The sequence below is a fragment of the Mastacembelus armatus genome, chromosome 16, assembly GCF_900324485.2.
Source record: "Mastacembelus armatus chromosome 16, fMasArm1.2, whole genome shotgun sequence".
Lineage (NCBI taxonomy): Eukaryota > Metazoa > Chordata > Actinopteri > Synbranchiformes > Mastacembelidae > Mastacembelus > Mastacembelus armatus.
The window spans coordinates 20,580,728-20,597,674 of record NC_046648.1 but is presented as its reverse complement, the minus strand read 5'-3'; the positions used below and the strand labels follow the sequence as shown (position 1 = coordinate 20,597,674).

General features: G+C 38.4%; 1 protein-coding gene across 1 annotated transcript; it reads right to left on the bottom strand.

Annotated features, from left to right (window-relative positions):
* Positions 1 to 650: 650 nt before the first annotated feature.
* On the bottom strand, positions 651 to 16,366 carry xrcc1 (X-ray repair complementing defective repair in Chinese hamster cells 1). Its single transcript, XM_026316869.1, has 18 exons — positions 16,347 to 16,366; positions 15,898 to 16,018; positions 15,715 to 15,807; positions 14,881 to 14,988; positions 14,628 to 14,786; positions 14,292 to 14,369; positions 13,820 to 13,943; positions 13,456 to 13,562; positions 12,015 to 12,174; positions 11,679 to 11,922; positions 10,059 to 10,175; positions 4,946 to 5,021; positions 4,712 to 4,823; positions 2,974 to 3,025; positions 2,425 to 2,561; positions 2,035 to 2,125; positions 1,849 to 1,924; positions 651 to 1,669 (listed from the first exon to the last, which is right to left on the bottom strand). Exons 2-18 carry the CDS (start codon positions 15,946 to 15,948, stop codon positions 1,562 to 1,564), a joined length of 1,893 nt encoding a protein of 630 aa, XP_026172654.1. The 5' UTR covers positions 15,949 to 16,018; positions 16,347 to 16,366; the 3' UTR covers positions 651 to 1,561.
* Between the last annotated feature and the right edge of the window lie 581 nt (positions 16,367 to 16,947).

Sequence of the window (16,947 nt, the reverse complement as noted above, 5' to 3'; positions counted from 1 at the left end):
AATCTGACGTGATGAGATCAAGGTGACAAGAATAAGGCTGAAACTGCTGTTTGAACAAATGCAATCTATCAAACGGGACAGCTCATCCTCTGTGCCATCTTGACAACAGATACATCTTTAAATGAAAGATGACATTGTATTAAGATAATGCTGTTAGTGCCTATATATATTCCTGCTTCCACCCCTAAAGTGGTTGATCTAGTACTCCTCCTTTTATGGAAAAAAGAAATCAGTGACTGATCTCAAGGTTGCAGGAAATGGTATTAACATACCCCACACCTGGTGGTATGTGTGTAAATTTACTGCACCCAAGTACAATAAAACAAACCAATCCTTAGCTGCTACCACACACACACAAACACACACACACATTGCAGAAGTCAGACCTTTTCATCTTCCTTCCCTGCAACCCTCCTTTCCTGTCTCTCGTCCACGTTGCTCTTTTCTAATCCCCTTGACTGAAGAGCAGAAGACCAATAGCTCCAGGGTGCAAAATGAAGAAAAGTAAATTAGAGAGTGGAGAGAGGGTGAGAGATGAGAAGGAATAAAAAGGAAGAGAGTACCTCTTGAGCTACAGATAGAGAGGAAGAAATGAGAGCAGCTAGATGCAAAGATGGCATAGTGAATAAAAATGAGAGCAATCCATTTAATTAAAGTCTTTTTTTTTATTTAGACAAAATAATTAAGTACTATAAGAAAAACATGTTTAAGACAGAGACTTAAACAAACCACTTTAGACAAGCAAAACAGTCAAAGCAGTAAACCCAACATTTCCATGTGACTTCACTCGGCTGTTTGGAATGAGACACTGACGTCCGTTTATATCCCCACAGACCACATCCTATAATATTTAACACGAATAAAACAAACCCACAAACTGAGACTTATCAGAATTCAACAATAATAGAGAAATCCTTCACACTCACAGGGTTTAATAAAAGTAGAAAAACAAACAGTCTCCCAGACTGTCTGAAGTTTTATATTTGACTGCAGTCTTAATCTGGCACCTGTGACCCCGACTTTGGACTGTTCTCACCATAACTTACTCGCTTACAGAGTCTTTATCAGCGCTGCTGAGAGTCAGTACAGGGTGATAAGCAATTTTCAGATAGAGCCTGAGGTAGCTGAGGTGAGCAGCAGCAAACTGTAGCACAGCAAGCAAGAAATTCAAACAAGTCCTGAATTAGAGAAGCCAAAGAGACACACTGATGATGATGATGATGATGATACTCTGTGGACAAGCTAGGCCTAAAAACCAAATATAAGGCTAAAAATAACAAAACCTAATCCCAACACTCACCCCAGTGGACACCTTTTGAACTTCCCAGCTCAGCCAAAAGGGAGAACATCTGTAGTTAAAACGTAGCCCAGGTAAGGGCTGAACACATTTAATAAAGATCCAATATAAAGGAATTAATAAATGATTGTTGGTTTATTGCTTCTTATAAGTTATGAATAAAAAAAGAGAAAAACTGTGTATGGCTTTCCCACTGCTGCTTCCTCAGGATATGAACTGTGAATGTGTCTGTGTACACTGTTCTCTGTACATACAGTGTACTGCTCAGGGAACAACAGAGTAGGGTTGATAGGGGAGCATTTTTTGTCGCTCATTGATTGCATAAATCCAGGCAGGTTTGACAAAGTTGAGGTTGCCATTCTCCATCAGTGCCTGTCGTAAGGTGAGAGGAACAGAGAGAGAGGGCATGAAGTGCATTACAGATAGAAGATCTGCAAATACTATTAAAAATCTGAAACTGTTAACAAGATCTTCAAATGTCTGAAATGCATTTCTGAACTACTGTTCTTGAAATGCAGTTATAATGCCAAAGAAAACACGACTCAACTCACATCCTCAAAAGAGTCTTGCCACCCTTCACTGGTCACCACAAACTGCACTTTCTCTGTCATGTAGTCCTCAATTGCTCTGCAGCAAAGTCAGCAGGTTTTACAGAGATTTAAGCACACACATTATCTTCTCATGTCACATTACTTTAAAGTGTTGAATGGTATCAGGTTACTTCTGGTCTTTCTCACCCGTTAAAGGCCACGATGTACCGCAACAGTAGGCGCCTCTCGTTGTTAGGAAATTTACCGTAAAGGAAAAAGTACTTTCCGCTCAGGAAGTCTGAAAGAAACGAGAACATGGAAAAAGAAAGGACAGAAAGGTGTAATTGCTGACAACATAACATATGTGGAGAAGTTCCAGGTTCTGTTTTCATAAAGGGAAGAAAGGAGCAAACCACCAAAGAAAACCATGGAAAGAGGTAAACACTGCATGTGGGACTTCTAAAAGGCAGAAACATAACCAACGACTTTCTGTCAGTGTTTGCAATGTCTGAAAAGCCAGGAGGACATTTGTTCCAGTGACAGGAACAACAGACAAAACTACAGGGAGGACCTGGTGACATGAACAAACACACATACCTGGTAACTCAGGGATGGGGTGATCCTCTTCAGCCTCAGCGTCTGTGTTTTCGTCTGTCGACCCCCCGTACGGATCCTCCTCTTTGTCCAGTTTCACTTCCGCTGTTGTTTTCTTCTGTCTGCTCTCCTTCTCCACCCTTTTCACAAGGGTAAAAAAATTCCTCTTAATGTCTTATGATATTTCTGGAATGAAAACCCTCCCTACTTGTTTAATTCTGTCTTCCTACACCACAGGTTTGTACTGACTAAAGTAAGAGTGCCATTTTAAAAGTATCTCTTATAAAAACTATTGGAACAGTTTCTTAGTTCCCTATTTCAGTATGAGCACACCACTGTAACTAACCACTCTCTCTGTAATAGGAGCGTTAGTGGACATTCTCAGAGATTAGTTTACGAGGGAAAACGTTTATGTGATTATCAGTGAAAGGTTGGCTCCAGTAAAATGGAATTACAGACTGGAATAAACCAGTGGTTATTTTACTATTGAAGCAACAACACCACAAGAGAACAACCAACCAAGGACAAACATCACTGACATTATGTATCTACCTCTGCAGCTCATCCTCTGTGTCCACAGCAGATTCATCATCGTCATCATCTCCTGCAAAGAAGGACAAATCTGATGTGTCTGACTAGTTTTAAAACTTAAAAAGGCCTTCTTAAAATTATGTTTATAAGCATAAATAGTTTTGTGCATCTACACTCCACTACACAAAATTAAGTTAATGTATGGATTATGTTAGATAAATACAGATGAGCAGGGTAATTATTATTCTATTTACCTTCCAGTTACTTGAGCTACGATCACTGCACTATGGCCCTAATCTTAAACCTGATTAACTATGAAAAGAGTTGAGAGTTGAACCTGCTTTGAATTTCTGGACATTTTAAGATAAGAGTTTAAACTTGCTTTAACTCTTATGTTTTCTACAAGGCACTATAGATAATTTTCATTATGCATAGCAGGCGGAGAGAAATGCTAGATGAACCCATGTGCCTAGTAAACATATCGGCAGTTTAAAGGCTCTAACCTTGTTGGATACATTTTCATTCACATACAATCCTGCATTATAGAGGGGGTAAAAGTAGGTTTGGTCAGTCAGTGTTTATTCTCTCTCATCACTGATGCACCTCGGCACTTTACATTTGGCCTTGCATTAACATAGAAATGAGAATCATGCACAAGTCCTGTCATGGTGATTACTTCTCCGTTCAACAGCATCAACAGTATGTGTTTTTGTCCCAGCATTGTAAACTCGTCCATTTCCAGGCACTTCTTAAAGGTGAGCCCTTATTTCTAATCCCTGGGCTCTCACATTGTCCCTCTTGCTCTTCTGAATTTGTTCAGTCCTCTCCAGCTCCACTGCTGCCTACTCTTCCTCTTCAGTTATTTGATGACTCACTTCTCATGTGTCAAAGCCACTCACAAATCAGCACTTGAATTAGATATAAATATTGCATATGTTCAGCTGGCATGTTTATGTGTGTGTTTTGTTTATTATTGCCTCCAAGACAAAATCGCATTTAGCAATTAATAGCATTGTTCTTTGTTTTATTTACTCTCATTGCAATCTGATTGCAGTGGACAACTCTGTGGAAGTCTATAAAGTGTGATCTATGTCAATATGTAAATTGAATAAACAGACAAAAAAAGCTGATTCCTAGACTCAAACACAGGAATTAAAAAAGTAGGATGTATGAGATGTTTTTTTTCTAATTGGATGCATAATGAGGTGTTAATTTGCTGTTATATCTAGCAGTAGGAGTGAATTGTGTAATTTTTACAAAACAACAGTGTCCACATTGATACTTGCGGACTAAACCTTAATGATTTCAACCTACAGCCGCAAGTGAAGCTTTTTCAACCTGTATGTAGGCAGAATGCTGCTTTGAATGCCAGTGTCAGCATGTTTAAAGTGACAGCTCAGGTCAAACCACCATAATTTCCACCAGTTTAGCTAAGGATGTTACCATAATAGCATCTGCTAGTTAGCACTAAATCCAAAGTACAGCTGAAACTGAAGGGATCTGCTCATAAAACTGAAGGGATCCGCTCATAAAACTGAAGGGATCCGCTCATAAAGCCAAATTTTGAACAAAGTGAAATTTTGACCTGCTGGTGGAGCTACAGTAGATGAACTGTTTATGGGAACATAAAAGTAGGCTCTGGGGTAAACAAAGTGTGGAGTCAGTGAAGTGGTAGCGCTGATGGTGACTGAACGTTAAATAAAACATTGTACAGAGTTTAGTTTACATTCACATTTCATTAAAGTAATTTGATGCAAACCTGGTTCATCTACATCGGTGGAGACAGCATACTCATCATATTCATCCTCTTTATTCCTTCGCTTTTCTGGTGTCTTTTTGGGGGTGACTTGTCTCACCTGCTTTTGTGGAGTCTGCAACAACAGCATGAACAGAGTGACTGTTATAAACTGGAAAAAGGATTTCTTTCTCACTATTAAAAAAAAAAATAAAACAAACAAACAAAACAAAACAAAACAAAAAAAAAAAAAAGTACCTTTGTCTTTATTTCCTCTTCACTCTCGTCATCCATATCGCTCTCCGAGGTTGACTCTGCTCCATCCATCAAATACCTGGAGGAAGACGAGAAACAGGTGAGTCAAAAGTGATTAATGAACATAGAGAAAACAAACACCCACACAAATGTATCTTGCTCCCAGTCAGCTTTACTTGTACAGTGTTTCAAATCACCATCAGCCTTTGTCAGGCAACAGTGGAACGAAATTAAAATTCAAAGGTAATATTCATCTTGATGTTAAAACATTACTGGTGCCTGTGCACTAAACACTTGGAAGTTTGCATACTGGGAGAGAAGACTAATCTACTAAGGGGGAGGAAAAAAATGACACTTGGCTATCAAGCAAACTCCAGAACAATCAGTCATGAATTAGGCTTGTTATCTCTTGGGAAGAGAAAAAAATGTCTGAAAATGTCTTTAATATGTCTCTTCTCTCTATAACCACTGGACCTTTGCCTTCAAGTGTGGCCTTAACTGTTATAAATATAGCTTTACCAATCTTAACAATTATCATATAAAAAAGGCTCAAAAGCAAGAGTACAGCAGTGTAAGCTGAAGCAATTAGGGATGATAAGAGGATGGGCAGATGGACTTTTAAATGACACTTAATTTGCATATGTCAGAAAGTATATTTTAATCACACTGAGACGTGTCAGTATTGTCATTTTGGTCGTTAAACAGACACTGAGTGAAAATGTATGAAAAAAATTTGACTTTTGCTTCCAGCTACAGAAATAACCAAAACAGCTCCACCCACTTGTCACGCAAGTATGTGTATTTGCAAAATCTAAAAAAATATATTCACAAGTAATTATATGAATAATAAAGCTTCATAAATTCTTAATTTGCATGTAATTATATATCTGAATCAGAACAAACTGACAGACAATCATTTGTCTGTGGCAGATTTTTTTTTCCATTTCAGTGAGAAACTTTATCTCAGAGAGAAGAACTACTGGATTCATACGGAAAACTAATCACTTGACTGAATGTCCACAACATTTGAATGAAATTCAATTACATTCTTTGTGAAAAATATTAACAAATAAAGAAGACTGCAAACTAAGCCTTCTTGGCAGATAGCTCATCAATCATAAAACCCCAAAAAAAGAGAAGTGGGGACAAAATTCATAAAAGATAGAGTGCAATGATAAAAGAAGGAGCAAAAGTCCATCTGTTATGTTCTCTGCAACATTTAGAGTGTGGAGAGAAATAAAAAGCCAAATGTTCCTCTATATTCCACAGAGAATAGATAACTGTGTCAATAATAAAACAGGAAATCCAGAGGACATGCAGAAAAACAAGCAATAACCAACTAGCAAATCCACCTTGCTCCCCTCTCTCTCTCTCTCTCTCACACACACACACACACACTTTTACTTTTGAGGGGGCACTTACTGATATAATGCATTCCCTAGACATCAGTCCTGTTCTTAACCATCAGAACTAAATGTCTTAGCACAACCTAAAACTAATACTAACCTTAATCCTAAAACCAAGTGCTAAACCTCAAACAGGAGTCTGAAAAAGTGGGAACTGGCCAAAATGTTCTCAATCCAATTGAATTATGCTCAAGATTGTCCTCACAAAGACAGAAGTACAAGTACAAACACACAGTGTACATTGAGGATGTGACATTCTCCTCACCCTTTCCATATATTCCCTGAAGCCACTTTAAAGTGACCTGAACATTATCAGCTCAGAAGTGTGAAGAGCACAGAGCTGAAATATGAGCATCAAGGTGTTATCATTTCCCCAGTGCTATAGGAAGACATTTCACTGACCTATACTTACTTGTTACATAAAACTCATTGCCCAGGAAATAGGAAAATGAAAAATGGCACTGTCTGCAAAGGAAGTAACAAAATTTGCTGCTAATGACAAGTGTTACCTCAAAAAAGCAGACAAACAAGGTAAACCTGCTCTACTGATGGTGGTTTGTTGACTCGGTAATATCGGGTTATACTAGAGCTAATACAATTTTGACAAGTGGTTAATGGTTTAAATCTTACAATGAATTTATTTATCTTTGGAGGTGAATATTTATCAGACTTAAAGACATCACTGGGAGCCCTAGGAACTATTTTCTGACATTTATTATTAGACCAACTCATTAAGAATTAAATAAATCAATCAGCCGATTAATCTGTAATATAAAAAAAATAAAATTACATAGTCCTAAATTCATATTCCATAGTCAAAAGCAATCATCACATTACTGCAGAGCCTGATGTGACATTTTAAAACTGGTTTGTTTTGTCACACTAACAATACCCAAAGCAATTCTCCATCTATAATTAGATTCTGTAAAGCAGATAAAAAGAAGCAAACACCCACTTGGAAGAAGGATTATTTAGCTTTTTAAAATATTTTTATTATATTATTTAATTTTACCATATTCTTATTGTAAATATGGTAAATATCTTTATGGTTATTTTCTTTAAGTATCACTGCTATTTCTTTCTTCTACTTTTCATTTGCAATTTCCCCATTGTGGGACAACAACCCAGCAACTTAGCTGTTGTAGCACATCCCACTGTGAGAAATAACCTAGTTTCCATACACTGAGACTGTTACTGTATAAAAACAGAGTAGTTATACCAACTATTTGGCAGTTAATGGGCTACAACATTTAAAACAATGGTACAGTCAACCTCAACCATTTTATTGATTCTTGAATATCACAGTAGCTTCTTAGTTATTGACAGTCCCATAAAAATATCTCAGCTAAATTTCTGTTTAGCAGTGATCAGGGCAAAACGATGACACTTTGCACACTTTCACATGTTTTTTGTATGTGCCTGTGTGATAGATGTACAGCAGATTTATCACAGAGTGACTGTGCGGACATTTTCCAAGTCCTCTTGGGAAGATGCGACACAGCCTCAGCCTTAGTTTGTAACGAGAAATCTGTTTACTTATTCTGCCCTATTGTGATAAGACGTAGAGCTGCTTGAGTGTTTTCTGCTCATCTCTTTCTGGATCCTCACTGATTGGATAATGACTATGGACAAAGTATGTGTGGGGTGCTTAGCTGAGTCACAACCTTAATATTATATACACTCCACAGCAAATATGCATAGCAGGAGCTAAACGAAGCTGTGCATTCTCCTCCAGATGCTCTGAGACAAAGTGTTTGTGTGCATGATGGAGCGACTAACTGTGAGTGTGTGTATTTGTTTGGGTACTTATCATCAAAGTAAGTGTTCCCTTTAATTACTCATAGCAGATGCAGCTTTTAAATAAAGGGTACATCATCAAAGCTGCACACTCCATGTGTTGCACAATAGCAGTGCTGGGCAGGGGAATGGATTATTAGGATAACAAGAGTGGGGGAGCATAGGAAAGAATGGGCTGAGGGATCTTCGACACAATCAGATATTGACTGAGAAAGGTGAGCATGAGGGAGAATGGCAACAGTGCACTTCTCATTTCAACACACTTCCTGAGAATCTTACAGTAAGAATCAGATTTGCCATCACCCTTCAGCACTACCTATTTAAACAGCTTTCCCCACATTACACCTTGTCTCAGTCTCTTTGCAGGGCTCATGTGAACACTGTGGCAGCTTAGAATAATCCCAACAAACTCTGACCACTTTCACTTGTGGCTTTGAAGACGACTGTGAGCGCAAATGGATGCACGCACGCTGTCATATGTAGAGATGTATCCTGGATAACAATGAGCTGAATAACAATAAAGCCTTTGAAATGTCACATCAAAATAACTTGCGTAATTATAACCACCAATGACACGTCTGTGTGTTCATAAATCAAATAACACACTGACATGTTTTTATAATTGAATATTCTGTCAGTTTCTCATTATTTTTAAAATAATGCCATTTGTTTGGTCTGTAAATGGATGCGGTTTAAATTAAGTAACACTTCATTCACAACTTGAGTCACAAATTAATGCAGAGAGATTTCTCATGTAATTAAGACCAGTTTAAAACAAGAAAATAAACATGTGCTGCAGTGCAGGGCACAGAGAATATCCCAGTACTGATCAGACTATCCATCACCAAAAGTGCAGCAACGCGTTTTACATAAAACATGTGAACAAATGCTGGGGGGCTTTAGAAAACAGGCACTGGATGTGTCGCATCTAATAAATAATAAATTTGATGGATGTGTCATATCTAATAGATTATAAATCCGAAGTAAAGTTTGATTTATCCACAGGGTCTGAATGCTTTGATGCCAGTGAGCCTTTTGCCAGGACTGGTGACCAACAATTTCAAACCTTTTCTTGCATGTCGAATCCTGAATAATATTTGGTAGTTCCACATCAAAAAATAAGAACTCACTTTTCTTCCTATAGTATTAAATATTTTAGTTGTTTTGGAGTGTTGGTCGGAAAAAAACATTTTTACTGTTTCCTGATGCTTTTTGGACAAAATAATTAAGTAACAAAAAGTCTGAGACCAACGGGTTCAGTAGCCTTCTGTAATCTAAAACCATGGTCAGAAATAGATTCACCTTTAAGCCAGTTACAACAAGCAGGAATAAATTCCTTAAAATGATAAAGCAGAGCTTCATACAGTATAACACAAGTACAGTACTCCTTCGCTTAATCCTTCCTTCCATTGCCTAAGATGTGTATTCAGCTCTACATTATTCAGTGGACACAGATTCATGTGATGCGTTGACAGTCAACCTTGATCTTGCTAAAGCTCAGCCTGTAATGAGGCATATAATTAGAGAGCTGCTGGAGCTGGCAGGGCTGGATTTGTGATCACAGCAGGCAACAGCTGCGCAAGGTTACAGTGTTCTCTGTAGCAAGAGAGCGCCACTGCTGTGAGGGGTGTATTTTTCAATCAGGGTGAGTGCTGTGCTATATGACGTAGGTACAGATGCAAGCATTTGTCAGAGGTGGATTTATTCAATGGACACATTAAAACAACATTATCAACCTGTGGAACTGGCTTTTAACAAGACAATGACTCAAAGGGGTTCATGAGGCCAAAGCTGAGCTCAGGCCCTTCTACACATTGGAAATTCCAACTCGGTGCAGATTAGCTGTTATTACTTTTTTATTACTATAAAATTATCTATTTTCACCAGTTCATGTTGAATTCATTCTCTCTTACTGTTTATAGGAGATCTTCTGCCTCTTCTTATGGCAGTCGATTATCCATTCCTTCCGTACGATGATGCCCCCTGCTGATTTCACCTGGCTGTACTTGGGGGTGTTAGCGAAGGCACAGCTGGAGATTAATGAGCCAAAACAGATGTGCGCACACATGTGTATGCACATGTGTATATACACATATACACACACACACACACACGCAAACACACACACACACACACACACACACACACACACACACACACACACACACACGATTATATCACTAAAGAGAAGCTGATAAGGGCAATCATCAGGTCTCACAGCAGAGATCAAGATACAACCAAAGTGAATTATAGAAAGTGCCAGCAGGGCTCTTACACAATCCTGTAATCCGCTTCAATGATAAAAAAAAAAATTAAATAAAGATAAAAATGTCTCATGATAAAATATTCATGTCTTATACCTGCCAGACTTTATCATATTTCCTAGTGTCCTGATATTTGTTTGAAGTGCAGGAAGGGGAAAGAAACAGTACATTAACTCACGGTTTGTGTGAGTGTAAACAGCTACAACAGTTTTGGAAGAGTGTGGTTGATTGTGTAAGTTATTTAACTGGAAAGATAGTTGTGGAGCCGTGTTGAGCTGAACCCTGTGTAGTCAGAATATAACCAGAGGATTGTTGCAGAGGTCTACAGCAACCACTACTCACTGACGAACCTCTATATAAATGGGTACAAAGCAACTGAGCGCCTCTCATGGTGAACTTCTATTTTAAAAAGGAAATATAAGAACTTTGTATTTGTATAACATTGTATACCTACTATCAATTTCTGTACATTATATTGATCTACCTAACTGATTAACTAATACATATTTATCTTTAACATTAAACAACAATCTCACAACCACAAAAAATCATTATATCATCTTTTAAATGATTCGTGACATGCTGAGTACAGCAGTGAAATGTGTGCTTGTGTTTTTACATGTTCTCACTGAAATGATCCAAAAATCTGAACTATCTGTATGAAAAATCTACTTTGAGAAAGTTTAAGTACTACTAGTCTTTAATCTCATCAGCCAACATCCAGCAGTGTCAGTTTTACTACGCATTGATCTCTTGGCTTATCAAAGCTATTTTGCATTTGCTTCCCATTTTTCTCTTCACTTTCTCTTTGTGGGGCCATAATTCAGATCTGTATTTGTCACCAGGACTCTCTTTATTGAAAACTACAGTGAAAATGTATCTTTGAGCAAAAACCTTCTAAATTTTGTTTAATCTGTGAAAACTGTCAAACACAAAGGCTATCAAGGATACTGACTAAAAATTACACAGAATTATTTACTTAGCACACAGATGAAATGTCAGTAATATCTGGAGGAGCTGGACTGCTAAGCTGGACAGCTGAACACTTCATCTTTACCATACAAACATGACACTGGGACTTTTCTTCTCCTCTAGTGGTCAGCAAAAACAAAATGAGCACATTTCCTAAGTTATCACATTACTGCCTTAAGGGTTGCATGCATTACTTACATGCAACCATAAAATCCATAAACAGTGACAAGTGCTAAAGTCAGGACAATATAAGCACACAGTTTTCACTACATTTCCTCTTTTCTGCCAGGTACTTACATAAGGTGCGTGGAGTCAGGTGTCCAGTCGGGTCGATACTTAGCTCCCATGTCCAGAGCCTTTTCCCTTAGCTCTCCTCTGAATGGGTTTTGGAAGCCACTGAGGACAAACACAACCCCCTCCATGATCTGCTTGAAAGGGATCTGCTGTGCAACCTTGGATTTTGCTTTCTGCTGTTTGGGTTCGGGTTTGGATTTGGACTGACTCTCTTTCTTCTTTTCAGCAGACTTCTGCACCGGGTAAGCTGGAGAACCAATGTAGACATCCAAGAAGAGTTAGGTCAGTATGCTGAAAAGTACCTGTCTGCTACGATTCAGACACTAATAAAATTGTTACCTTTTGCAGCACTGGGGCTGGGCGTGCTGGCTGTGCTAGGCTTGTGTTTGGGGGTTGCAGCTTTGCCCTCAGGTGAGCCAGCTGGGCTCATTTTCTTTGAAGGAGGAGGCCCACCGACTGTTTGTTCTTTGCTGAACTCAAATTTTCTTTTTGCTTGTGGCTGTGAGGGAACAATTTATCTAAGTAATTAAAAATTGACATACCTAAAGACCAGAATGATAAAAATTTGTGTACCTGTGTGTTTGCAACAGATGCATTAGAGAAACTCATGTCCTCCTTCACTACATCCAAGAACCTCCTCTTTGGTCTTCCTCTAGGCCTCCTTCCTGGCAGCTCTAACCTCAGCATCCTTTTACCAATGTATTCACTGTCCCTCCTCTGAACATGTCCAAATCATACTCAATCTGGCTTCCCTGGCTTTTTCTCCAAAACATCTAACATGAGCTGTCCCTCTGATGTCCTCATTCCTCGTCACTCCCAGAGAGAACCTCAACATCTTCAGCTCTGCTACCTCCAGCTCTGCCTCCTGTCTTTTTCTCAGTGCCACTGTCTCTAAACCAGACAACATTGCTGCTCTCACCACTGTCTTGTACAGCATTCAGCATTCTCAAAGCAAATATTGCATCTGTGGTTCTCTTTCTTGGCATGAAACCATATTACTGCTCACAAATGCTCACGTCTGACCTCAGCCCAGCCTCCACTACTCTTTCCCATAACTTCATTGTGTGACTCATCAGCTTTATTCCTTTGTAGTTTCCACAACTCTGCACGCCTCCCTTGTTCTTAAAGATGGGCACCAGTACACTTCTCCTCCATTCCTCAGGCATCCTCTCACTCTCCAAGATCTTGTTAAGTAGCCCAGTCAAAACCTCTACTGCCACCTCTCCTAAACACTTCCATACCTCCACAGGTATGTCGTCAGGACCAACTGCCTTTCCACTCTTCATCCTTACAGATCTTTGCTACTTCCTGCTCCACAACAGTCACCTCTTCTACTCTGTGCTCTGACATTTTCAGAAACCACTATTAGATGAGAAAATATTTTTTTAATATGCCTGATAATTTTTGCTTTACCTGTGAGTTTTTACTCTACTGCATGAGACTAATGTGAAATCTTAACTTGCTAAAGATGAAAACCGTGTCAAACGATGATGGAAATGTGAAGAAAAAAAAAAAAACATTTTCAATTTTTTTTTCACTTATGTAATCAAAAGCTTGACTTTTCATTTGGTGATAAGCAAAATTAAATAAACATGCCCAGAAACATGGCAGTTAAAACTCCCAATAACTACAGATCCCACACTCCAACAAGCTTGACTGCATATGTTTCATCTTCCTCAGCTTTCTCATTGTCAACATAAAACACAAAATGCTGCTCAATAAGGAAGCAGCTGGTTTCTGGCTGTCTTTCAGTTAAGAAGGTGATAGTAATGTGTAGTACCTGTGGTGAGGCAGAGCTGGATGATGAAGCTTGGCCTGAAGAGTGAGAGGTGCCACCAGCCTGCAACGCAGCAGCAGCATAACTCAACTTCTCATTCTGAGGAGACACTGAAGAGAGAGGTGCAGAGGGGTGGTGAGGGAACAAAGGAGAACTATTCTCACACATTAACTTGATAATAAAGAATGTCTTTCAAGTCACCTCCTCGCTTATGTCTCCTGGCACACTTATGTAGCTTTAAATAAAACCTAATTAGCACTCTGTTGGATTTTTATTATTCAAAGTGATTCAAAGTTTATTATCACAAGAACCTGAAAGAATTTAAATGGGCTTCAGAAAGCTAGTAGAGTTAAATACACTGACTTACCTTTGAGTGATGCACTGGGTTTTGATGCATTGTCCCGACTGAAGAAGAGACTGCCAGGTTTAAGGCTGGGTCCAGATGAAGGGCAATCATCTTTCACCCTGAACTGTCCTAGCTTTGTCAGTTTCTGATATGACAGAAGAAGCAAAGGTTAAAACAGACAAAAGTAAAGACATTAAAGAAAGTAAAAAATATAAATACTACATTTGCTCTTTTTCAAGTGAAATAACACTGTAAACAGACAGACAATATTGTTTAATATGGAGTCTCATGTGGATGCTTGTAAACTGCCATACGATTTTGCCACAGTACAAAATGTTTTGTAGTACTGTGCTTCAAAACATACAATTTTAGCAAGTCATGTTTAGTTTACAGGTTTCCCTAGTACTGAAATATTTTAAACAATCCCCAGCTGTAGTCAACAACATCCTCATCACCCCAAGTGAAAATAACTGAAATGCTGAGAGAAACTTACAGGGGAAGTTGTTGGAGAAGGATCATTTTTGTCAGGAGGTGAATGGAACTTGACAAAGGCCACACCATACGCGATGTTCTATAAAATACGCATTCACATATGGCACATCATCTTTTCGCAGAAGTGACCTTTAATTCAGCAATTATCTTAATCGAACTGCATCATCAACATACTCAACCATGCAGCTTTAATGCATATAGGTCCTGTTACTCTACTTTGATCATTTAAAAGATCTCATAAATTGAAAAGGTTCTATGGATATATTGCATTTGAAACACATTTGAAAAAAAAAAAAAAAAACCAAAACTTTTTTATTATAAATGACTGCACACTTACTTTGTTGTATGGCTGGCTACACACTATTTTTACTCTGTCCCACTTTTCCTGTGCTGTGCTCTTCTGCAGCTGGTTGGGCCCAAAGAAACGCACCCGGTTCATATTGGTGCCATTACGGCTCTCCGTGGGGGACATAAAAGATGACATAACAAGAAGAACCTAAAACAAGAAGACATAAATATGTAGATAATATTAATTAAGACTAATTAATATAGTTAGCATGTGAGACACCTTGTTTTGTTTATGAGAATACCTCATAGTCCTGGTCCCTGATGGCTGAAGAATTCCCCACCAATACCTCGATGAAAGCTGAACCTTCATTTCCAATATCAATGCTGTGCACCTGCTCTTCCTTCTCAAACTGAAACAACAGTGAAACAGCACCGGTGTGAAAAACATCAACATAGCTGCCAGCCTTTAGTAGATCCACAAAGTATGAATACATTTAAAGATTCTTATTTAAATGAAAAGTGAACTTGGCCACAGACTAACTGTCCCTTAGTGAAACAATTGCTGTACTTTGTGAAAAGTAGAAAAGCTAGAAAGGTCTTGTTACTTTTGTGTGTATAAAAGATCAACAAATGGCTAGCAGCACCAACAGGCAGAGGTGCAACATTTCAAAAATGTTTAAAGAATACTTGCAAAGATGACTGAAATATGCCCATTTATCAAAAGGGGTGAACAGGGAGCATTTTGAAGACACTGGAGTTCATAAACTTTACCTCCACCTACTCCCTAATCAACAGACAGTCTTCAAGAAGTTATCTGGATAATAAGGGGAATCAGGATCCTCCACTGATATATATGTAAATGACAAACAATGCAGACAAGGGGGTTCCCCAAAAGAACAAAACTACATCAACTATGGAGAAATGGGAAGACTTTTTAATTTGATGTACTGAGATTAGATGCGTGGGACAGTGTTTTATTTGGATCACTAAGTTTTATTTGTAAGTATCATCTAATATTGTACACATACACACAAAATGTTCAAGACCTTTGTCTATAAAACGAAACACTTTTTGATCTTCAAATAACCACGATAATCGCAAATGCAACTTCTGACCAGCACAGGACAAAAACCCACCTGCAGGATGACTGATGTCTGCTTCTCCCCGGGTCTCGCTGCTTTCCACTTTCTGTAGGTGTCGGAGCTCAGCAGGTTGTCCGCCTTGTGAGCCTGTTTCAATGACAAGAAGCGAGTGGTTCTTATTGGGCTGAACATACCTTTATACACTGCACATTTTACAAATTAAATGCAGCAACTTACAGTGTCCTCGGTGCTGCAAGACACGACGTGCTTCAGCTTGATTTCTGGCATGTTGTTGGTTCTTCACAGGTCAAAACATCGATTCATTAGCCAGAGTTCAGTGAAATAAACTCACCGGGCGCTGCCGTAAAGGTTAACAAAATGTAAAACGCATCAAATTTCCTCTCAACGGGAACAATTTCAGCTTCATAAACAAAAATAGGAGTTTGTTTCTACTTGGCGACAGACCGTTCACTACTGTGTTAGCATGCTAGCAAACAATAGGCAGAGTGAACTTTCCCTGATTAGCCTGATGATTTTAAAACACCTACAAGGCCGCTGCGCATGAATATTTCAAGCTATCATATGCTTGGCGTGTAGACGCTTATGTTGGTATTACAGTAAACCTCACAAAATACATATTATTGCGTTTTAGACAAACGTGCACAGGGGCGAACTCATTTTCCCACCAAATGACTGTTGTGACGCAATTTCCGAGGAACGACCTTCCCATCCAATGAGCGTGCCGTTCTTCTTCTTCTACAGTTTAATGAGCACACCACCAGCGTAATGTCGCCACCAACTGTTTAAAACGTTTATAGGCCTTTGTAAAGAAATGTTATTATAATGCATATGCATTAAGTGGCATGATTATTTTGTATTTGTGTATTTAGTGACATGATTAAATATGGATTATTTTGACGTTAAGTAACCTTTTAATCTTTTCTCACACCTTTTTCTGATAGCAGCAAAAGTACAGCTTAACTCCTCCCCTTTCTAATGTGACTACAAATGTGGAAATTAAAGTGCTTCGTTTTCCAGTCTTTTACAGGTAACACAATAAAATAAATCAGATATCTCTTCATTCATTCAAAATTCCACTAGAGAAAAACCTGATGAAAAATATGAAGACATAACTGTATAGTCAGATTTGAGATATCTGCTGATTAAATCAAGTAGATATTTATGTTAGTTTGGAATGTCAAACTGATAGATTTTCCTCATTCATATTTATTAATAACTAAGGCTTTTTTTCACTTTGCATTTACAGCAGTTCTAAAACATATGCTA

Bases quoted from the DNA above. Each gene is read 5' to 3' on its own strand.
- xrcc1 (XM_026316869.1), bottom strand. From the start codon at position 15,948: ATGCCAGAAATCAAGCTGAAGCACGTCGTGTCTTGCAGCACCGAGGAC. The intron at 13,944-14,291 runs GTAAGTTTCTCT...CTGTCATATCAG, and splicing joins CTTCTCCAACAACTTCCCCT to AAACTGACAAAGCTAGGACA. The intron at 2,562-2,973 runs GTAGATACATAA...CCTTGTGAAAAG, and splicing joins ACAGAGGATGAGCTGCAGAG to GGTGGAGAAGGAGAGCAGAC.